This window comes from Anopheles bellator, chromosome X, assembly GCF_943735745.2.
Source record: "Anopheles bellator chromosome X, idAnoBellAS_SP24_06.2, whole genome shotgun sequence".
Taxonomy (NCBI): domain Eukaryota; kingdom Metazoa; phylum Arthropoda; class Insecta; order Diptera; family Culicidae; genus Anopheles; species Anopheles bellator.
In genome coordinates, this window is record NC_071287.1 from 6,504,700 (window position 1) to 6,528,347 (window position 23,648).

Below are 23,648 nucleotides of genomic sequence, written 5' to 3' on the forward strand. Positions count from 1 at the left end.
AACAGCAGGAAGCGTTGTTGATTGGCTTATGCGAGTAATTAAAATAAGCCTTGCCCTTTTTTTCTTCTTCTAATATTCAAATACAGGTTTTTGTGGAGCATTCAATTGAACTGTTGTTTGGAACTGTCGCTGCTATCAATCGTGATGACGACTTGACTGACTTGTTTTAACAACCAAAAGATGTTCGTTATTTTTGATTAGCGTTCAGGCCATACGTTTCACTTTTGTCTTTTAGACATAATTGTTATTTAAATATATTGTTAAAATATAATTAATAACCAAAGGTAATAATGGCCAGTGCAAGCTCTTCAAACTGAGGTGTTCGTGCTATATCCTGGACAAAAACTAAAGATAGTGGGATATTTGTGTGGATAAGTCAAATGTTTTGTACAATTCATGACAGCTACTTATCGACCGGCGGTGTACATGTATATCGACGAAAAGCACCCTACAGACTTGCCATAGCACGAAGCTGGAACTGGAGAGGAACCGTTTATGTTGATTGCGGAATGCGAACCATCTGCGTAAATCTGCTTAGCAACAGACTTGCTCATAATTTGCTGCCCCACATGTTTTGAAAAAGAGGACCGATAGATTGGGGTGCTTGCGTGCTGTTCTGATTTATTAAAATTTTGACATGTTTTTGACAGAAAATCTGTCAATCAATGTACCGAAATCGGATATCGGAGAAAAAAGTACAAATATTATTCATCGGAATTTATTGTATCAACCTAGGCCTTACACGTATCTACGCCAACACGCTTGCGCCAACGATTAATCCAGCCATCCGTACATTGTTGTAGACTATTGTGTTTTTTTTATCTAAAAAATCGGACTGGGTCATATTTATTAACCCTATTTCCTAATTCTATCGACTTGCCAAAGCATGATGGGAGATGCCAGAACAATTGGCATTTCCTTCAGCGCGTGGGGGCCTTATCACACTTGCTTGGTTGCTATGAAAAGTTTAGTAAACTTAATTATGGCGTCCATCGCTGTGAAACGTGGTTAATTGTATCCGACAAACATGTTGCTCGTTCGACTCGAGGTTTCGTTAAAAAAATTATGTAATAATGGTAGCTGTGTGAGAGCTCCTTCGAAACAGACCATGCGGTAACCGCTATTGAATTGAAACTGCTGAAATCGCTAGCGACGGCAAGGTAAAAGGGGCAATGGCGAGGAAACTAATTGTCAAACAGTGTCGTTGACTAGGTAACTAAGTATTAAAATGAACTCTTATAAACTCTTTCCCGGTATCTTCATATGGCTAATAATCTATACATTTCTGACATAGTCTCTTTTTCTTGTTATATTTTCATGTCGGACATGGTTTTTTATCAATTCTTACGATGTATCTCGACCGTGGATATCCAGCAAACGTTTCTCCAGGTAAATAAATAACATAATACTTATAAACTTAAAACATAAAATTTACGTTCAAGTGTTTATCCCACAATTCACCTTCAATATTATCAAGTTGTTTGTTTCTTAATTTTTTTGGCCAATCAGTAAAATTCTTATTCCTCCACTTCGTGACTGTTACTCTTTAATCTCTAAGATATCATGTGCTGGCTGACAGTTTGGTTTGTGCCTCTGATCTCTTGCATATCACTGAAAAGAGTTCGGAATCTTTCAAAGATTCCGAGCGTTCACTTGGAATGTTGTCCATGTGTCATACTTAGTGAAGAACCAGCTGTATTAAGTAGCAGCAGCTCAATAAAGCAATTAAAATTTGTCTTTCCTAAACAAACGATATTGAAATCCGTCTCTTTTTTCTAGCTGTGAGGAAACGCCGCAAACTACAACATCTACCCAAGTCCGCCGAAACTCGGCAAGAGCAAGTGCCACAAACCAAGAACACCGTTGCGGTGCTGAATGAGTTGAAGCGCAATCTAGTTTATAAGGTTGAATCTCAAACCGGCCCTGTGCATGCTCCTATCTTCACAATTTCAGTGGTGGTAAGTGTTATGGGAAACCGGAGCTTGTTAGAACAAGAATTATTTTCGAAGTAGAGCAATCGCTAGACGATAATTTTTTTTTGTTTCGCTTATTGCAGGTTGATGGGCAGAAATTCGTGGGTTCCGGACCGAGCAAAAAGTTAGCACGGGTGGCGGCAGCAGCGTCCGCGCTCCGTAGTTTCATTCAGTTCAAGGATGGTGCTACCTTGACACCGATAGAGCCGTTGCAAAATGTAGATTTCACCAGCGATGATCCGATGATTGAGAACAGCATTTTTCCACTCTCTGATGCGGTTCCCATAGAGCCGCAGGAAAAGTCAATTACCACGAATGGCAAACCACTGCCAGAAACTACTATCACTGTCAATTTGAGCAACAGCACCAAATACAACAGTAACGTCTACAACATCACCGCCGCCAACCGCCAAAGCAACGTTTGTGGTAACGCATTCGAAGGTAGCGTTTCGCACTCAATCAACCACAGTAAGAAAGACGCTACAAGGGAAACAAACGTTGGTAACAGTAGTGTTAAGGTAATGTGCGAAGGAACCAGAATTGAGGCTACCACCATAAACACCAACACAAGCACTTTTGCGGGCGAGAAGTTGCTTGGTGGTTCGGATCGTAATTCAACGACAACGACTGGTTATCTCGATGCATGCGCCGGCAGTCGCACTACAACGGCAGCGGGGTCTAATATAGCAACCAACAGTAATTGTAATCTTTTTTTAACTATTCTTCATCTAAACGTTTACACTCTTCCATTTGGGGTACAATGCAAGCATTCTATCGAGACGAGAATCTTCAGTGACGAATGCAAATAAGCAAAAGCATAGAAAAACCTCGACGCACCCGACATTTACCAACTCAAACATACACACCCACAGACACACACACAAACACACACGCAACAAAAATGTGTGCAAAACAGGTGGACCAAATGCATGTTGTGTGTTCGTTGCTGCACAGTTTTGTTGTGTGCTGCTACAGAAAGATCAAAAACAAATCATTAAGAAGCTGCCCCTTATTTTTAACACAACCGTTCTCCTATCAGTAATCCTAACTCCCTGTTTTTCATTTTCATTTTCCATTTCACTTTATCACCCTGTCTACGCTGTGTGGCCATGTGTCGTGTCCCCAGTGGCAGCAACCGGAGCCAATTACAACGACTGTCACGATCAGTGTATCAGCGGCAGTATTGACGGTGTCGCCACCTCCACCGTCACCGCTGCCAGCGATATATCTGTGCATAATACTTCCTGTGCCGCTACTGCCGACGTTGCTGTAACCTTCCCCAACATCCCCGAACCGGCCGCAAGTACAGCTGCGACGATCGGGTGTACCAATTCCCCACCTTCAGTCACGAACACTCCCACCACTACCACTATCGTTCTAATGCTTCCATCGACTGATGCTACTTCAGAGAGCGAGCGAGTAGTATCAGCGCCTGCACAATTATCTTGCTTGTGTAGCAACGGTTCTAGTAATACACCACCTGCCGAGTCGGATCGGCTCGTAGTACCCTGTGCCGTTCCGAAGAGCGGTAGTGCACCCGGTGGTATTAAACATTGCACACCATCGGCGGCGGCCGACTTTCACCGCTACGTCAACAATGCTTACTACGATTCCTTCCACAAAGTAAACAATCAACATCCGATCAAACAGCCTGGCTGCTCATGCCGGCGGGAGACTCTAGACTTTCGCGGTACTAACCACCACCATGCTAAAACGTGCTTTGTGCGTAACACGCTCAATAATACCAACGTGCCCGCGACTGTTGCACCAGCGGTCTCGCCATATGCTAACGAAGTGTTTTTAAAACGAGAACCGTCCGAGGTTGGTGTACTACCGGTCTTTTTCACTAACATTGGCGTCCGTAACACTATTAACAACATAAGTGACAACATTCTGGCGGCTGATACTGCTCCTGTCTCTGGAAATTCTAACAGCGCTGGCGAAAAAAAGAAGTACCCTTCCGAAAGCCACTTCTTCCCTCCTCTTGGCACTATTAGTAACCTAGTTGCTCCCGTCACAACCACCAAAACCACAACTACTCAACCTTCCTCCCAGTGTCCTGCCAATGGTAATCCCAGTGCGCAAAATGGTCAACGGCAAGTGGTCGAAAAGATTCAGCAAAGTTTAGATTTGTTCAAAAATAGCAATGAGAAGGCTGTAGCGTGGAAGAAGCGTTTCGAAAGCAAGTATAAAATTTAGTTCTCCCTACACTCTTATTATGTTTTTTCTCTCGATAGTATGTGTTAAATGTATTATCATTATTGATATTTATCATTCTGTTTCTCTCTGTTTTCTCTCTCTCTTTCTGTCCATTAAAACGTGTTTTTCTATGGGAAGAGGTGTCGCAATCTGTTTTCGTATCTCATTATTTTATTCTCATCTATTGCAATGTTACGGTAGAGCAAACATTTCTTTCTGAACTATTAGCGTATATACATTCGGTATAATAAGTTATAGTAATTCACTAATTTGTTCGTTGTGTTGGCAAAAATGGTGCATGTTTTGTGCATTTCGCGGATATGTAACCGTCAAATTTTGCTCGTTTATGTTGGGTTGAGGAAAACGGTTTGCGGTATTTATTTTTTATTTATTGCGGTTATTATAAACGGTTTGCGTATTTTCACTATTCGTTGTGATGAAAGACATTTAAATAATCAAAACGTAATCTAAATTCAGTGGTATCTCTTACTAATAATGAAGATAAATTGTAGTCGTTTCACTACGTTGTAGAAAGTTGGCTAGTTGAACACGTTGCACAATTTAGTACAGCACATTACCACATTATATTTTTGTGGATAAAATTACTGTGTAAAGTACTCCGGTTGTCTTATTGGTTTTTAAAACAGTTTCTCGATGCTTCATAATTTCTGCAATAAATCTTATTTGACGCCAGTTGCCAACGATCCAGTTGTTTTTGCGTGAATTGGAATTATAATCGGGAACAATTTCATCTGCAAACAGATTATATCTAAAGTTTGTGCGATTAAAAATCAGTCGCACAAGTGCTTGTTAGGTGGTAGCGTGTATGGAGTAAAGTTATGTCGTGCCAATTCCACGCAATACACAATACGTGTGATGTTTTATCAATCCAGCATAAGAAAGCCAGTAATTCATTGGAATATGTAATTATGAAAGTTCAGATGGTCCTATATTATTCATGAAATATTTGCTTTAACGTTCATTCAATATTCAAATTTCGAATATTAAGTGCTCGGTTGGTGTTAATCTTTTTACCTATTATGTGTTTGGCTGTTCGCACGTGTGAAGGGTTAATTTCATTCCCATTCTTTTAAACTCAATATATCTTTTAAACAACGCGATTTTATTGGCTAAAATATAAAATGCAGTCATGCTGGCTTCATTTTTTCCTCTTTCAAACGCATCCAATTTTTTGTAAATCGGAAAACTGGTTAAAAAGTTATGCACGTTTAAAAGAAGAACGTCTACTAACTAAAAGATATGGCTACATTTGACGTTTTTTTTTTCAAAATAAAGTTTCAATATTTGTACTGTGTCATTTCGTTTTTTGCACATACTGGTTACATTGCTACAAAAACATTTAAATGAAAAAAGCAGAAAACGTTTAATCCTAGTAAAGATCATGTCGATGAGTAGCGTTACTGTTATGTTTAATTAAGTGTTTCAACATGGCATGTTTGTTGTCATGTATGCTGGTTTTTGTTTGTTTGTTGTTTGTTATTGTTTTCATCGTATTGGGTATTTGGTTTTGTTCCTTCTACTGTATTTCTTTGTGTTTTAACCTAGTCTATGTTAAATTTGTATCAAAATGTGCATTTGCTTAGTAATTAAGCATAATCTTCTATTGTTAGCTACTTACACCAGCATACACAGAGTATAATAATTTTGTGAATTGTTCAATTGGATTCAACCTTTTTTTTCATTTATTCTAAACAAAAAACATCTCCCTTCCAACATGTTATCCTTGCAAAAATTGCTTGCTATTACTTTTTTACTTTAAATTGTTTAAATGTATACTTAAAATAATATTAGATTGCAATTGCAATCGTTCAAAGAGAACCGGAACATTTGTGATATTTTTTAAATTCCGTTTGATATTTACCGCTCAACGCTTTGAATTAAGCGAGTTTCTGCACGTATTATCTATGTATGTGGCAAATACTTTGATACCAATGATGGTTTAATTATACTAGTTGGGCATTTTCTTCTTTTCATCTTGTTTTGTTTAGCCTAACACTAACCGAGTAGCGTTTTGAAAAAATTCGTAACGTTCTTTTGTATAAATTGTGACATAGATTTCCACTTAATGGCGTCAACAGTCTTCTAAGGTTATAGAGGTATAGGTATTTAGTATTTAATTTTTTATTATTATCAGAACGGACAGAGCCGTATTAAAGTTTTGCACTCAAATTGATACACTGTCAGGGTGCTAACATACGTGTTTTGCATAGAAACCGATTAGTCGGTACAGCGAGACGGCTAATATATACACGGGATATAGTAGATTGATTAATATCAATATGGTGGAAACACTAGCCCCAATATCAATAATAGTACACTGGCACCAAAAGTGGAAAGAGTGAGAAACATAATAGACGGGTCTATTAGGAGAGATCCGCCATTATCTACCTTGTGCAATTTGATATTAGGGAACAGCCATTCAACACGTTTTCGAGCCAAGAATTCTTACACGTGTCGGAAATCATTCGGAAAAAGGATTGCGTGTCCCAACCTTTCGTACACCTTTCCCATCTGTTAACTGTGTTCTGTATTCTGAGCTTTGATTTCTTTCTTAGTTAATATAATTTATAAATAGTGTTAGTAATATATTGTATTCCTTTGCCGCAGTATAATTTTTCCTCTGTACGATTTTGGTTGAATAATTTGTATTTTTGTACGCTATATCTGATCTCTCTTTTCTTTCTCTCTCTCTCTCTCTCTCTCTCTCTCTCTCTCTCTTTCTCTCTCTGTTTCTCTTTCTCCTACGCTCTATATCATTAACTCCTCGATTCGCTTGCGTATATGTTACTTGTGCCACCATCACCACCACCACACCCATTGAGATAATTGTTCGTTTTACAAACTGGCTTGTCCTTGTATCCGTGTTCGTGTGTTGTGTGTGTGCCGCAGAGCTGAAAGTTTCGGCAACGAACATTGTCCGTAACAGTGCTACCGTCGCGGCTGGCCACCATCCCAAGTCGCAGCCTGAGAAGGGGCCGGTAATGCTGTTGCACGAGCTCTTCACCGATGCACACTTCGAATGCGTGTCGTCGGATGGACTCCAGCATTCAAAGTTCACCGTCGTGGTGACGGTAAACGATAACCAGCGGTTCGAGGGGACCGGCCCGTCGAAGAAGATGGCTAAAAATGCTGCAGCCAAGGCAGCACTTGCGTCGATATGCAACATCTCTTTTAGTCCGCTGCAGCAGTCCAAGTTTGGGCTGATCAACGCTGGAACCAGTAACGGAGCAATTGGTGGCACCAGTGGCATCTCAGTGAATGGTGAGAATGCCTTCAAATCGGCCAAAAATTTTGAACTTCCTCAAACATTCGCGGATGCGATCGGCAAGTAAGTGTCTCCTATTGTTAGATGTCACTTTGTCCTTCATTCAATACTTATTCACTGCATTAAACTCCGTAGGCTAGTCATAGAAAAGTTTAATCTGGTGATGCAGGGCAGCGATGTGTACAGCCGGCGCAAGGTGTTGGCTGGATTTGTAATGACACAGGGCTATGACGTGAAAACAGCGCGTGTCATTTCACTCGCTACGGGCACAAAGTGCGTGAGCGGTGAACATATGAGCGTCACTGGGTCGGTGATAAACGATTCGCATGCTGAGATTATCGCGCGGCGCGGTTTGATGGACTTCTTCTACACTCAGCTCGATCTACTGTGCCGCCATTCGGTAACTGGTGAAGAATCGTCACCGAAAGCTCCCATCACTGGTACAGGATCTTCATTACCCGGAACGGTGCTGAACGGCAATGCCATGACGAATGAACACGTTTCTGCCGAGAATCGGTCTGAATCGAAGCAGATGGCGGATGCGAGCCAGAGCCAGAGCAGCAACGTGCAAGAGAAATCGATTTTCAACAAACCTAGCATCGAATCCGCCCTCTACACACTAAAGGATGGTATTTACTTTCACCTGTATATCAACACAGCTCCGTGTGGCGATGCCCGCGTGTTTAGTCCACACGAAAATGACAGCATGGACGTCGACAAACATCCGAATCGGTGCGTGCGTCATTGGTGCACGTGTGGTGAATTCGACCAACCATTCGTATTTTACTCATTTTTTCCAATATATAAATACTTTTCCTTGTTAAACCTTTTTTTTATAGAAAGGCCCGTGGTCAATTGCGTACGAAGGTAGAGTCGGGTGAGGGAACGATACCGGTGAAGAGCAGCGAGGGCATTCAAACATGGGACGGTGTACTGCAGGGTCAGCGCTTGTTGACCATGTCGTGTTCGGATAAAATTTCGCGCTGGAATGTGTTAGGCCTACAGGGATCGTTGCTTGCGTCAATTATACAACCTATCTATTTGCACTCGATTGTGCTCGGCAGTCTATTGCATCCTGCTCACATGTATCGGTGAGTTGTTTTTTCTTCTGAAGCTCTTTAAAATCTTGCCACGGGTTCCCTTATACGTTTTCTGTCGCACCTATTTCTTTTCTTGCTGTACAGTGCTATATGCGGTCGAATAGAGAACGCTATCCAAGGGCTTCCTCCACCGTATCGCTTGAACAAACCGAAGCTTGCTTTGATGACGTCGGCCGAGTCACGCAACCAAACGAAACCACCAAACTTCAGCATAAATTGGATAACCGACTGCACCGAGGTGGAGATCGTTAATTCGTTTACCGGCAAGTTGATTAACAACAATAACAATACGAGCAAAATGTCGCGCCTGTCGAAGCAGTCATTCTACCGTCGCTACACCACTGTAATTGCTCAGCTACCGCATGTGGGATCTCGCGAGCTGAAGCCAACGTATTTCGAAACGAAGATGTCGGTGGTAGAGTATCAGCTGGCAAAGCGTGAGTTGTTTGCTGCATTCAGCAAGGAAGACCTGGGGGACTGGCTGAAAAAACCAATTGAACAGGATCAGTTCACTCTGCTGACGGCGAAAGAAACCGATCCGCAGTATGGCGGTCCTCAGCAGCCAATCGTAGTGCCTCCACCTCCGGCGTCGTCGTTGTCGTCGACGGTGGCGGTGGGGTCAGTTTGCTCCGAGGTAAATGCAGCACCCCAAGCTTTGTCCTCCGCCACTGATGCTATCAACTGCTCACGATGTCATTTTGCGCAACAACACGCTGCAGGAAAGCGAAATTTTTTCGCTGTTGAGTGCAGTATCCATTCTGCTGGTAGGCAAAGTACTGAACGTAACGGGAAGCAAACGATTTCGGCCTCGGGACAGCTCTAATTTGCCCAGTTTTGTCACCGGATGCCACTTTACGTAAACAGATAATGTTTGCAACAGAACTTTGGGGTGATGCCCTTGTATTGGTAGTGAACGTTACGTAATACAAATATATAACATTCTGCAATATGCACTGATCGCAGATATTTGGAAAGTAACAACCCAAGTGATGGACTGCAAGAAACTTACCTTACCATTACAATGGTACATTTGATTTTGATAATTTGATTTTGTTTTACCTAATGTAAAACTGCTGTAAACTGTAGTGTTTGTGATGAAAACGTTGGTTTTCCGACCACAGGTGCAAATTCCTTGCCAGATCATTAATTTCCGTGCAAATTTATTGACGAATACAAATTTGAACTTGGAGGGGACATCTCCCCGTGCCGTGGCGAGATAAAATTTTCATCCAAGAAGCTGTCCAAAATCCATTTTCACGTATGTTTCGTCGTCCATAAGCAAGCATCCTTGGTACCTCGTCAGAACCTTGACGTATAACTTTCTAGCGCGTGTTTTAATGACTAGATTTTGTTTAAGTGTCCTATTTGGATGCTTACATGCAAGGAAAAAACAGTAGCCTCTTCGTAGACAGATCTTCTGGGCAGTACTTTTGCTGGTACCATATTTTTTTGCAATATCGCGTACCTAACACATCGCTCAATAAGTCCGTAGGATAGCTTATAAAACAACAATATTTTGATATAATTTGTATTTATTCATCAACATAGTCTCCTTTTAAGGCGATACAGTCAGTCCAACGCTTCTTTAACTTTTCGATACCATGTTCGTAGAACGATTTATCTTTCCCTTCAAAATATGCCTCAGTTTCGGCGATGACCTCCTCATTCGATCCAAATCTCTTTCCCTGGAGCATCCTTTTGAGATCCGAGAACAGCCAATAATCGCTGGGGGCCAAATCTGGCGAGTATGGTGGATGGGGCAACAATTCGAAGTGCAATTCATTCATTTTCACCATCGTTTTCATTGACTTGTGACACGGTGCATTGTCTTGATGAAAGGGAATTTTTTTCTTCTTCATGTGCGGTCGTTTTGCGTCGATTTCAGCCTTCAATCGTTCCAACAATGCCATGTAATATTCGCTGTTGATTGTTTTACCTTTCTCAAGATAGTCTATGAACAATATACCATGACTATCCCAGAATACGGAGGCCATAACCTTGCCAGCAGAAGTTTGAGTCTTTGGGCGCTTTGGGCGGCTTTCACCGGCTGGTGTCCACTCAGCCAACTGCCGATTTGACCCAGGAGTGAAGTGGTAGATCCATGTTTCATCCATTGTGACGTAGCGACGAAAGAAATCCTTTTTATCACGGTTAAATAGGGCCAAACATGCCTCAGAATCATCGATTCGTTGTTGTTTTTGGTCCGGTGTTAGCAAACGCGGCACCCATTTCGAACAAAGCTTCCGCATACCCAAATGTTCATGCAAAATGGTAAACACACTGCCTTCTGATATCTTTACGGCCTCAGCAATCTCCTTCAATTTCAATTTGCGGTCGGATAAGACGATTTTGTGGACTTTTTGTATGTTTTCTTCAGTAACTGCCGAATTTGGGCGACCGGAACGTTCAGCATCATCGGTGTTCGTACGACCACATTTAAAGTCACCAAACCACTTCTCAACCATTTGCCTCGATGGAGCAGAGTCCGAATAACATTTGTCAAGCCACTATTTAGTTTGCACGGTATTTTTTCCCATCACAAAGCAATGCTTAATGAGCACACGAAATTCTGATTTTTCCATTTTTTTCAATTTACAAAAGTTGATTGAATTGTTCACACTGTAACTTGGTAAATAATAGTCCGAATGATAGGTAAATAATAGTCATGAAACTTTGACAGATATCGTTTGAAGGTTGGTACTGTCTAAAAATCATAAGGATTCTGTATTTGTTTCGCCATCTATATGTCATCCTGCGAACTTATTGAGCGATGTGTTAAAGTGCAGGATTTTCCTCGATTGATCTCAAATCCTTCCAGTTCAGCTGCCGATTGTATGTTCCACTACGACGTCTACTCTGAATCTTTCAATCTACGGTATTAGATTCCCAGAAACGGTAAAGCACAGCATATATAGTTGATTTTGCAAATTTTTGTGTTTTTGAGATTTTTAAAGTAGACCACGTGGTGTTTTCGACGTGAGTGTGCAGAATTATTTTTCTCCTTTCGAGTTCCATTAAACATAACTTTCTAACAACTTCACGAATCAAAATGAAACTTTCAGCACTGAAAGTTGAATGTTTACTGAAGACATTGCTGTCAAAATAATAGAAATCCGACCACCAGAGGCGCTGCTAGAAAACATACAATTGTTCCCGATTCTAAGTGGGCCATGCTTTAGCTAAGACTGCATTTGAAAACATGATATATTTTCTTATTCTTTTACTATATGCTTTATGAAAATGTTTAAATTTATTTCTACTTTGAAGAATATAAATTAATCCAATATTAAGCTGGGTTTTTGTGGAAAATACAAGTTGCTTTGATGAATATTGCCAAATATTTTCGTAATAAGTAACTAGCAGGTCCCGGCGAGCTTCGCCACGGCTCATTTCATTCTCATTTCTCGACTATCCGGCGTTTCAGAGGATTGGACTTCCAGATGACGTCCGATCGCCTTCCTTTCCCGCTTCCCGTTGGATACATTAGCAATAGTTGGCAATAGTAGTCCCTGAAGGGATAGATTGGAGAACCTGATGTATGACGTTTAGTGGGTAGACCCCTACGGGGTCTACGATGTCTGATGTATTACTCGGTCGATGTGGGGATTATTCGGTCGATGTGGGCGGTTTTCCATATTCAACACAATGTTTTATCCAGTTAAAATTTCGAAACGCAAATCCCACTCTGCATCCCCATACACGACGGAGAAACCCCATATACAGAAACGAATTTGCTAAAATCAATTATACTTGGTTGGAATGTTTTGATGCAACCATCGTATACCGTACGGGCCTTACGTCATCTGACTGTCTTGGTTTTTGCAGAACCTTTTTGAGAAAAATAACAACGAAGAGACCAAACGATTTTCATCGAGAAACCGCAGACGTTCCACTGCAATGAATGATCCCTTAACTAACCCTTGAAATGGAAAATGGTTATATATTAATGGCCAATGCTTACTTGATTAAATATGTTTTTAAATAAAAAATAATATCATTCAAAAATCATTTAACATAAAATACTGTCCGTACTTTTTGAAACTATTAGCATATTAAACGATGTGGTGGTTTCGTGCACTTTATGCACTTTATTAACATTAACATTTCAATTTGATATATTTGATTTGCTTACAATCACAGCACGGATCACAAATGCAAAAATTATGTTTAAATGCATTGTAAAATTCATATCACACTTTTTTTGAATGATTTAGTAAATTTATTCATTCTTTTATTATGTTTTAAATAATTGATTGTCCTTCTTGCTGTGAGTTATTATACCTTTTTGATAATGTTGGTGCCCCACTTCAGAGCAACGATGCTAACTTTAACTGTAGCACTGTACTGTTTGATCATGCTGCTTTTGTCCGCATCTAAAAGCATTTTTTATTCTAGAAGGTTCCCGCTTCCTGTCGTATGAATTACTGCATTGTGCCGGCTGTAATTATTTGTTTTACTCGAAAGTTTAAGATATTTTTATTGATTCCAGGATTGGGTATCAGTTTATTCCATAGTAGTAGGCACGTACCTGGTCGAAATGAAAGTAATTTCTATCGCTGTCTATCTGTGTTTTCTCCGCACACGTCCTTACGTTTGCCATTGTCCTTGCATTTCCTTAGTCGTTGAGCCGTCCTTGGTCCTTTTTTGCCCTATTGGTGGTATAACGAATTAATTGTTCAATTAACTGGTGCATAATTTCATAACAACAAATTACTCTGAAAACCGACCGGATATTCACCCCAATGACCGATCCTATCTCAATGATGTTTATTTGACTGCGATAGAGACACCGCAACCAAAACAAGTGCCATTGGCATATGTATTCTTGAAACTTTCGAGTAAAAGTTGTAATTTTTTTTGGCTTGCAGTTCGGTTATTACACGCTCGCCCACACTCGTCATGCTATTCTAATAATTTATAATTACTTATCTTCATAATCATTTATAACGCGAATGAAAATTTCATTTTCGAAACAAACATCATTTTCAGCAATACGATAGTATAGTTTGTCTGCCTGATTTTCAATCAAAAATTGAGAGAATAAAATTAGTGCACCCAGTATTATTGTTTTCAAGGTTGCAAACTATTTTATTGTTTTAACTTTTCTAATATCTGTCACACGAACAGTAAGCGGTTGCATTTGAGTTGCTTCAATAATCGTTTCGGGCATTGACATAGACTTGTTTGTTTAAACCGTAAGTGAGACAATAGGCGATCCGAAATAACAAATACGAAGATACGAAATTCTGAACATTAACAAATTGCTCCCATGGGTATAGAGCGCTAGATGTAAAAATAACTACGAACAACAATAACACGTTGCATTGCTTTGGCCCATGATATATTTCGATACTGATAATTCATTGTATGTGAGCTACAGTTGATTGGGACGATCCGCATTTCGTGTACACATTGTAACGTTTAAATGGGTTTCGTTCATTTGGCTTATTTTTGTTGTTACCTTCGCTGTACTGTTTTTCTATTTTGACGCTTGTCTCTCTGTGGTCTCTAAAACGAGACTAGTAATTACGTTCACGGATTGTTGTGCATTTTTACCATATAGATCTTAATTATTGCGTAACGCCATGACGCTAAATATGTAACAGTTGATTACTAACATCACGTTGATTTTTTTGCAATTCTAATAAAAGTGAAACCAACCAATACAACAACCAAAAACTAACTAATACGTAAAAATCTCATTCGATCATTGTACTTCTCTTATTAACTGTATTTACCCAGCTAGTCTTTCCTTCCTACAACTATTATAACGTTAATGGAACAGTTTGTGATAGATATATTAGAATCTGATACAATTATAGTAGGACTATTACAATCGCTCGTTTTTTTCCCTAATGTTTAAAGTAAAGATAGTATTTCAGTAATTATTCGATTTCCCATCTTCGTTTCGTCTTACGTGAAAGCATACTCACATTAATTTCAAAATGTCTGTGTTTTCCTTGTTTGAGCCTTGGAATGATTGATGGTTGCTTGTATACAAAGAACTGGTACACTAAGATAAACATAGGAGCTGCTGTATTGCTATAATGTGGTGATCTTCTTCATGGGACATTCGTCATGCATTCGAGCAAAGTTGAATCAACCCAAAGATTCATCACGCAAAAATCGTAAGATTAATTTCTTGGTGATATTCTTGTCGACTAATAAAATCAGCAATCAAGAAAGTTATCATTGGATGCTGCTGTCGCTACGGAAAATGCTTTCCATAAGTTTTCATCTATGGCACACGTTTGACAATGACAAGTAAAGCAGCTGAATGAAATGCCAACGCAATACTTATTGGTGAGCGTTTTTCTACTGCTAATATTGCAAAGATTATGTTTCACTGCTTATAATGCATTTATGTGCGGACGCAATGGACGATACAAAATCACAACAAAGGAATGACTGACATTGGTTAGAAAGATTGTCAATATTTTCTTGAAACACGAACCAAGCCGTATTTGCCTAGAAACCAAACCAAAAAGTTATAGAATCAATTGCATTGTTCCACACATTTGGTAATTTTGGTGCGTTTATAATCGTACCTAACGAATCTCGTCCTTTCTCTGTTTATGCTTCGATGCTTAGTTCGATGTACATGTGTCTGGATTTATGCAAGGTCTACTGTTTTGTAGACAGTAACACACACGTGTTACTGTTACTTTTATTATAATTTGTTTTATATTTACGGTTAAGGTTTTTCCTTGTTTTTTTGTGGCGCTACCTGGTGATGATTACAGTATGCTGACGAAACATATAATCTTTGTAATTAGCAAAAACTCCTTCCAAACAACGTCTGTTCGGCATATGTAAGGCATCTTCTAATGTCAGTGACCGGTGGACTGAGAGAGATTTTGAGATTTTGAGAGAGCTCACAATTGTTCCAAAGTTAGACGTCTTCGGTTTGAATAATTCAATAAGGATTTATTCAATTTCATGTCATGCTTGCAGTTGTGCGCAGTTGTATTACACGCTCAAATGTGGTTTCGTGTGCCAGAAATTGGTTTAATTCTCGCATTCGTAGCTAAAACTATGCACACAATCCTCATGTTTGGAAGTATGTATGTTCGCTGATAATAAATTGAAATACTTACTGTGATATTAATCCTTACTTGAAATATTTAGAAACAAACAAGCAATGTTACAAAAAATTAAAACAAACAAAAAGAACAAAAACAACATTAAAATAATGTAATACCAGTTGGGTGCGTGCAAACGTCTCATCAAGTGATGCTAAAATTGTACACGCTTCACAAGTAGAATGTACTCATAAAATTAACTAAGCAAGGATTACGATGAAGCGCTTGCAATAAAAAGACGCGTATTAGTGTTTGAATTTTGAGTTCAAAGACAGCAAACAGTAAACTGATAGTAAGCAATTTAACAATAAATGCGCGTAATGTAACTGATTTATAGTATATAACTAATGGATGCAGTTCTTTTAAAAGCAAATTTCCAAGAACCAATAACGGTTCGACAGATAACAAATACAGTTTATCCATTAATTAATGCTTGTGAAGTGCGAAGTCAATTGAATAGAATAGAAGTTTCCAGTAAGGTAATTGCGTGATACATGTTCGGGTTCATGCATAGCAGATGTTCTAGAAATGTGCTACCAAAAGTGCATAGTGGAAAAAATAACCCGTTCGACTCTGATGAGCACAATTCAGAGAAACATTATTAGTTTTTTTTATTGTATACGGTTATATCTTAGTGAATTATTATACCTTCACAATCTATGTTGAACGAGCCGTGTGTAGAATTCAACCAATTTCAACCTACACGAACAATATCAATACTTACAGGTATAAGCAATATATATAAAATTTACAAGTTTAGCTAATCTTAGTATTACTTCATACGAATACTTTTACAAATGAAACATTACAACACGAATACTGCTATGCTAGAAGGATGATGTAGTGGCAAAACACGTTTCACTCGTTGATGCAAATAATCGTAGATCTGCACTAGAATTATTTAACAGAGTAAGAAGAAGCCTGGTGAGAGATTCATAACGTTTGAAATACAGTTTTGTTTGTGCTGATTGATTGGGTAACTGATTGGTGTTAGGGTTTGTTTTTTTGCAACCAGTGGTTCAAAATTTTAATTTTCTTTGGACAGGGTTGGGATTCATTGGTAAAATCTGCTATGGTATGGAAAACTGACATGCCGCATATTTGAAATCGGGTACTTTTTCGCAACTGGTTTCACATTCATTCAAATCTGAAAACCTGACTACATCTCGAGAACCGCTGATCGTTAAGCATAATGTACGCATAAATTTACTGTGTTGTGGTTTGAAATTTTATTTCTATTTTGCAATAATGAAGCGTGACGAAGCTTAAGTCCGTGGACTGACCGTATAGCCACTGAGCTGAGTGGAGAAAGGTTTGATAGAAATCTTAGCGCAGATAGAACCTGCAAAGTGATGGTATTTGAAGGCATTATAAACAGCACAGTGAAACGAATGCACTGTTTAAACGGTTTTGGTTTATTACGTACAGCAAGCTGTCGAAGCTGTTGCTTTACGGCGCTAGTGGTATACCGTTTCAAAAGCCAGAAAATAATTTCATGATGGGAGGGGAGATAATTTAACAAGTTACAGCTCACAACTTAACAGCCACAGACAGCTTCTCTCGTCTGGCGTCGAATTCAACTGGGCGACCGAAACCACTAACCGTTTTTAGATTTTTCAATAAGAATTATTAATATTACGCTTGAAACAATTGTGGTCTACGCAGGCCAGGTGAGGCGTGGAAGAAGCTGTTGTTGTTGGGTGAACGATGAAGTAGCAGAGCAAACAAAGGCAGTTAAGAGTACCCATTGATTTTATTTTCGCTTGACACCAAAACTATAACTTTCCATGTTGTGTTCCGTTCTCCCGAAATGATTCCCGGCAATTTATGTGCCCATTGCGTGCTTGTGCATGCGCGCGTGTGTGTATGTTTGCGTGTTTGTTTTGTGTTATGTGGCTTGAAAGTGTGAGCAACGAACAGTGGCGCATGGTTATGCTTTTTTTGTGTCATACTTCGCGCGCGCGCACTATCTGACTAGTCCGGCCGATTTGTTTGACTCTCTAGATCTGCCCTGCTCAAGCCTTTCCGGTGCCCCAGAGTAGTTACTGTTTTGCAAACTAACATATTTTTGATTGTTTGTAGATTGGATGTGTTTGAATGTAGCCCGCTGTTGTGCGTATGTTTTTGTGAAACTCAGAAAAAGTAAAAAAACAAAAAAACACCGGTCTAAACGATGTGAACGATAAACGAGGCACCACCCGTTGACAGGCGTAGTCGGTAACGCTCGTCGCGGTCATGAAGCTGGAAAACACAACGTTACTGTAAGCAACAGAGATTAACATTGTGACTCCGTTGGCAGGTATAGATCGTTCGACCGTGGTTGTGGTTGACGTGATAAGAGAAGCAGAATTACTTATCACGGCGGAGGGCCAAAGAAGGAATTAATGTTATTTTGTACGGTATGCTACAATTTTGCACATCTGTAACATGTTGCTTGGGAGGGGTGGGGGGAGGGGTGAAGGCTCGTAGGAGTGCAACGGTAGGGTACTGGTGCGGTGATAATAAACAGGCTGCACTTGAGGGGGGGTGGGGGGGGGCCTCGTGCTAGAACATAATAAGGACAAAATAACAAAAAAATAAAATAAATAAAGAAACCAATGAGTGATCGAAGCGTCAAGCCCCGGGGGGTTGATGCAGCTTTTCTCAACACAAAAAACTAAAATAATCAGCCCATAGTTTTCACTTCCTAACACTAAGCCCCGTCTACCGTGCGGTGAAAGAGGCAGGCACGGTTAGCGTAGGAGATATCAAATACGATTAAAATCTTAACGAAGCACGGATAGGATAGCGTCTAGGATAGGGTAGCCCTTAGGATAGCGGCCGAATACAAACAAAACTAGTTGATTCTTAGTTGAACATCAAAAGTGAACAAAAAAAACTCCTCATGAAATAAAAATTCAATGAATTCTGTAGACCTACACCACACCCACCGGTGAGCTTGTTTCGTTTCTAAAGTTTTTATCACACTACTCACTTCGCTCTTCTTTCGTTTCCGTCCCGCTGGGGGTCCTCGGACTGCTTAATTTTGTTTTGTTTTAATTTTGAACTTTGGGAATTTTGGGATTTTTGTCGTTGTTCGATCGGGCTTACCGACCGGGGTTTACGGGCCTCAGTGGGAAGAAGGTTTTGGCCATGGTTCCCCGGTTTGTTTGACCGACGTGCGTCTGGCCGGTCTCGGCGCTACACTCGGCAGCACAACATTGTCTCGGTCGATCACGGATTTTTTCCGGAGAAATCACGCGCAATAATCGACAGATTAAGACGGCATCATATTTCAACCGAGACGCCTGCGAATTCGAGACTTGTTTCGACCCCGCTGCTGCTGCTGCTGCTGCTGCTGGGAAAAGGGTTCTATTGGCAATGCTCGCTCTCGTCAGAGGACCTCAAGCTGTTCCAGAGCCTGACCCGGAAAACCATGCGCCTCAAAAGCGTGTGTGAGAAAGTTAAACAGAATACAAACCGGCCGGCGTGTCCCACGAAGCGGACCTTCGCTAAGACGTTACGTGCTTGCAAAAAAACCGAAAAAATAAAAAATACGATTCAAAATGCCGATGCCAGAGACAGAAAGCATTAACAACCCTAAACGCTCGATTACATTTATCAAAATATGTGCGGCCCATCGGCATCGGATCGCACGGATCACCATGGATGGCATGGGCCCGGGCGAGGGCCCTTCGGGTGCAACTGTGCGGTTCCGACAGAAAAAGGGAGAAAGAAAACAACCGGCAGCCAGATCGGAACAGGATTGGAAATTAAAATTCGGCAAAAAATCGAAATTTTTCCCAAAACAGTGAGAGAGGAAATCTTCAACCCTCAATGTCTCAGGTTAGGGACTTACGGCGTAAGAACGCGCGCATGGCGCATTGCGCAAATGGCACGAAAGTGGTGAAACTAAAAACTAAGGAGGGGTTGGTGGGGGGGGGAGGAGAGAGGGCAAACACCATGACAAAACAGAAAACCCCGATGCATCCCATCCTGACCCCTAATCCTGCTGAACCCTTGCCCCGGCCCGGACTGGCCTGGCGGACCGATATCCTTTTTTGGGCCAGCCAGCCAGCCAACCAGATCCGGGTGAGGGGCCCCGTCGTGACCCTTTGGCTAGCAAATCTTCCTGCATCCCCCGGTCGCAGGTCGTCATCTTTTAACCCCTTTGATGGCTCCGATCGTGACCGGGCATCGTGTTTCCTTATCCTTTTTTTTTTGAAAACGTTTCACATTTCCTTTCCGCTTTGCTTTGGGTGATTTTTTTTCGCTCTTTTCCCAATTCTTGCTTTCTTCTACGACCGTCGTTTCGTCGTGCCGTAACGAAGCAAGCAAGCAAAAAGAACCAGGGGGCGCATTTTCCGGTGTTCGGTGTGGGTTTAAGACGGTTTTTTGTTGCGTGTTTCGTCAAAAAAAAACGAAACGAAACGAAAAAAAACTTTTGAAACCGGAACACACACGGGACACGAAAAAAAAGAAGAATCGAAGTCTGCTGTTTTTTTTTGGCCTTTTTCGGAAAGGGGAAAAGCATCTTGAACGCGATGCGAACGCAGCGAATGCAGTAGGAGTTCGAGGTCACGTGGGAATCGTACAGGGTACCGGGCACATTTCGAGGATCGATTTCGGTGCCTCAATGCCTATCGGGTTGCCCCCCCCCGGGGAAGGTTAAAGGATTTAATCTACCGACCGACCGAAAGGCAAAGGCCGAGTGAAAAGCGTAAGGATACTGTTTGTTGGACGTTATTAATGGAAAATTATCTTCGTTAGAAACTCGCCTCTCTCGGCTTTCTCTTTCTCTCTCTCTCTCTCTCACACACACTTTTCTTACTGACAAAGCGAAAACAATACAGTCCATGGCCTTGTTTCGGTGTGGCGACGATCCGAAATTTGGCGCAACACCCCGAATAGTTTTCACCGTATCCCAAGACTGAAACGTAAGACGGCATTCCGCGTTCGGTGGTGTCTCGACGCGTGAAAATATTGTCTCGACGCTCTAGGCGCTTAAAGGGTTTTGCTTTCCGACTGTTCCATCCTTCGCTTTCTCGTCATTCTCGGCGCTGGAGCAAACGAACATATTGGGGTTTGTTTTTCTATTTATTTCTAACTTCTTCGATTTAAGTTTATTGTATCATGTCGACCCCGGCACGCCACACATTCTCACGAGGCAGACGTGTGGATAGGAAGCAGTTGAAAGCAGTTCGCAATCGAAGTATCGAGTTTCACAGCGTGCTGGTATGGTTTTCCGGGTCTGTAGCATAGTTTACCATAATGTTGACCTGCGTAGCCGCACGAAATCCGTCGGTCGGTTGGCGACACTCGAGAAGGCAGAAAACAAAACGTCTTGATTGCTTTCCTCCTTCCTTCGGTTTCAGGGTCTGAAAGGACGAGCGACTAGTGTGACCAACAAGTTGATCTGAGGGTCTGATATAGTAGCCATCTTAGTAACTATTTGAGCTGTTTCTATGTACATACTACATAGCTGTTTATTACTGCAAAGCCAATAGTAGCAGTCGGAAGTAACAGATGTGAGCATGCGTATTGCGTATGTCATCAGCATAGGCAAGGATCTGGCTGGACGATGGAAGTAGATGATCCTTGAGGATGCCTCCACTCCAGAGTTGAAAAGGAGCTGATTGGTGTCCAGGTGACAGTGGCTGGGACTGGAGACGGATTCTAACAAGTCTGGTGAAGTTGGCGAACTGTTTCAATGGTTGGGTCAGTTTTGCTGAGAACGAATGAACTACAAACGAAAAAGGGAGCCGTTCTGAACCACATATTATAAACAATAGTTTAAAAACATCGCGCCAAGTGATTAAAGTAGAATCATAAGAAAAATTAAAATAGGTAGGGAAAAAATGAATCCATTATTATTTTTTGTAGATGGTTGCGGTGATCGTAAGGTAGTGATAAAAAAATCAAGTGTATGCGCGTTGTCAAGATGACATTTAAAAAAAATCACAACTTTTAAAACGGAATGATATCGACCCCTTTTCTGAAACGAAGTGTGACTGGCGATGAGATGGGTACTATTGTGCTGTCGATCGTGGTCAAAGTGGGATAGAAGCAGCTCCAACGGTGGCTAATCCGGGACTAACCCGGCCAGGAAGGTTCTTTTATGTGTATGGTGGGACGTGAAAGAAATAATTTATTATGAGTTGCTCCCTACACTAACCCTACATTTAGATCTCTACTCGTCGGCAACCGGACCACTTAAGACTAGCAGAGTTGACCAGAGTCGGCCAGAATAGGTCAACCGCCTGTCGGATTGGATATGGGAATCATACTAAATGTCAGGCGTGAACAGTGTTCCCTCGCACCGTTGCCGACACTTAGTGTGACCTCTTATTACCGGTATAGTCGTAGGTTGAGTTCTTTAGGCACCCTAAATATATAGAGCCCCAGCGTCCTGGGCATAGTTGACCGGTGCGTAACAAAACGCCACAACAGAACCGGGATGACCTTTGCAACCGTTCCATTTGCGGCCTCTGCTTGTTGCGTCTTTTAACTTTGTTCCGCTAACAGACCGGAAAGGTAGCGACAAAAGTGTTAGGTCCCGATCGTCCCCTCTATCCTGCCGATTTGCCATCGCTTACGCATCCGTTCTCTGTTACTGGGTCCTTGCACAACCCAGTCCTTGGACCTGGACCCAAGGTGGGCCATGTTGTCCTCGCACAACCCACTCCTTATTACTACCAGTGACTTGGGAGTGTATTTCCACGTTGTTTGGTCACACTACCTTAATCGTTTCGATTGCTCTAAACAAGATCGGAAAACGCTCATGATCTGGTACAACATAGTCGGCCATGATTTACATGATTGTTTATTGAAATGCCTCTCATTTCCCTGGCCCTGTCCTGGACTTAATCGGGTTTCAGCATAGCGCCAAAGTGTGGTCGCTTTGAATTGTACAATAAAAATAAATAACTAATAATAATAATAATAAAGAAATAATAGTTCGTCTGGAACCGTTGGTAAGTTGTAGCTAGTGAGATGATAAGTTATATCTCCATCGAGTGAGGTAAATTATTCCTCGTATTCGTGGGATTCACAATCTGTTAGTAAATATTTTATCCCGATTTTTCTTCGAATTAAGCCCAATTTCAGATAAACAGAGGTTGAAACGCTTTACTAATTATTTGTTTCTGAATTGTACCAAGAAGAAAGTAAACGTGCTGAATTCTAAATAGGAAAGTGTCCGACTTCGTTAAACTTTTAATAATTTGCATTTTATATAAAAAGATTATTACTAGGCTGTTCAATAAGTTCGTAGTCTCGAAGAGAAAAATAAATTTGTACGGCTTGAAATACTCTTTAGTATTCAGTATGATCTCCCTGAACATCAATACGCTTGTTTCAACGAGACTCCAATTTATAGGTTCCATCCCTTAAGTGAGAAACTGAAAGAGCTTTAAAATACGCTTCCCCAGCTGTTATGACGTCATCATTTGATGAAAAACGCTTTCCACGCATGTTTTTTTTGGGTCTGAAAACAGATGGAGGTCGTTAGGGGCCAAATCTGGTGAATACGGTTGATACCTTCCTGAACACCAGACTCCTTTCTGAAAACCAATACTTCAGTCAAAATATTGGTTATTACTGAATGAGATGGCTAGGCCTTATACTAACACTCTTTAAGTATTTCGTCGATTTCCCAATACGATATCCTGTATTTTTTCTACGGTTTTGTACGTGTTGTGTCTGTTTTTGACGTGGATCGTCTTGAGGGCTAGTACGACCAGGTTTAACGACTCAGCGATGACTCAGAAACCTCCCTTTTAATTTCCTAATTAAAGGTGAAGAGTCCTTATACACTTACAACATTCGTTCATAATTTTCCTTTGCTTTTAAACCTTCCAAACATAAAAATTCAACCACTGCACGATACTTGATTTTTTTCCGTTGTAAAAATGCGTCTATGATGCGTCGATACTAAATGGCTTGTAAAAAAAACTAAGTAACAGATTGAAATGACACTTCACATACGTTCATATTAAGAGTGTACCATTATAAAAAATTAGACTCGTAG

General features: G+C 40.8%; 1 protein-coding gene across 1 annotated transcript; it reads left to right on the forward strand.

Annotated features, from left to right (window-relative positions):
- The first annotated feature begins 1,349 nt into the window (after window positions 1-1,349).
- Window positions 1,350-22,321, forward strand: LOC131213399 (uncharacterized). Its single transcript, XM_058207434.1, has 10 exons — window positions 1,350-1,389; window positions 1,780-1,958; window positions 2,057-2,669; window positions 3,100-4,155; window positions 7,083-7,521; window positions 7,594-7,924; window positions 8,015-8,190; window positions 8,298-8,549; window positions 8,643-9,192; window positions 22,145-22,321. The coding sequence occupies exons 1-10, from the start codon at window positions 1,350-1,352 to the stop codon at window positions 22,319-22,321; spliced, it is 3,813 nt and encodes a 1,270-aa protein (XP_058063417.1).
- The last annotated feature ends 1,327 nt before the right edge of the window (window positions 22,322-23,648 follow it).

Excerpts from the sequence above, each read along its gene's own strand:
- LOC131213399 (XM_058207434.1), top strand. The coding sequence starts at position 1,350 with ATGTATCTCGACCGTGGATATCCAGCAAACGTTTCTCCAG. Across the intron at positions 8,550-8,642 it reads CATCCTGCTCACATGTATCG|TGCTATATGCGGTCGAATAG; the intron begins GTGAGTTGTTTT and ends CTTGCTGTACAG. Across the intron at positions 9,193-22,144 it reads TGGGGTCAGTTTGCTCCGAG|ACCGGAAAGGTAGCGACAAA; the intron begins GTAAATGCAGCA and ends TTCCGCTAACAG.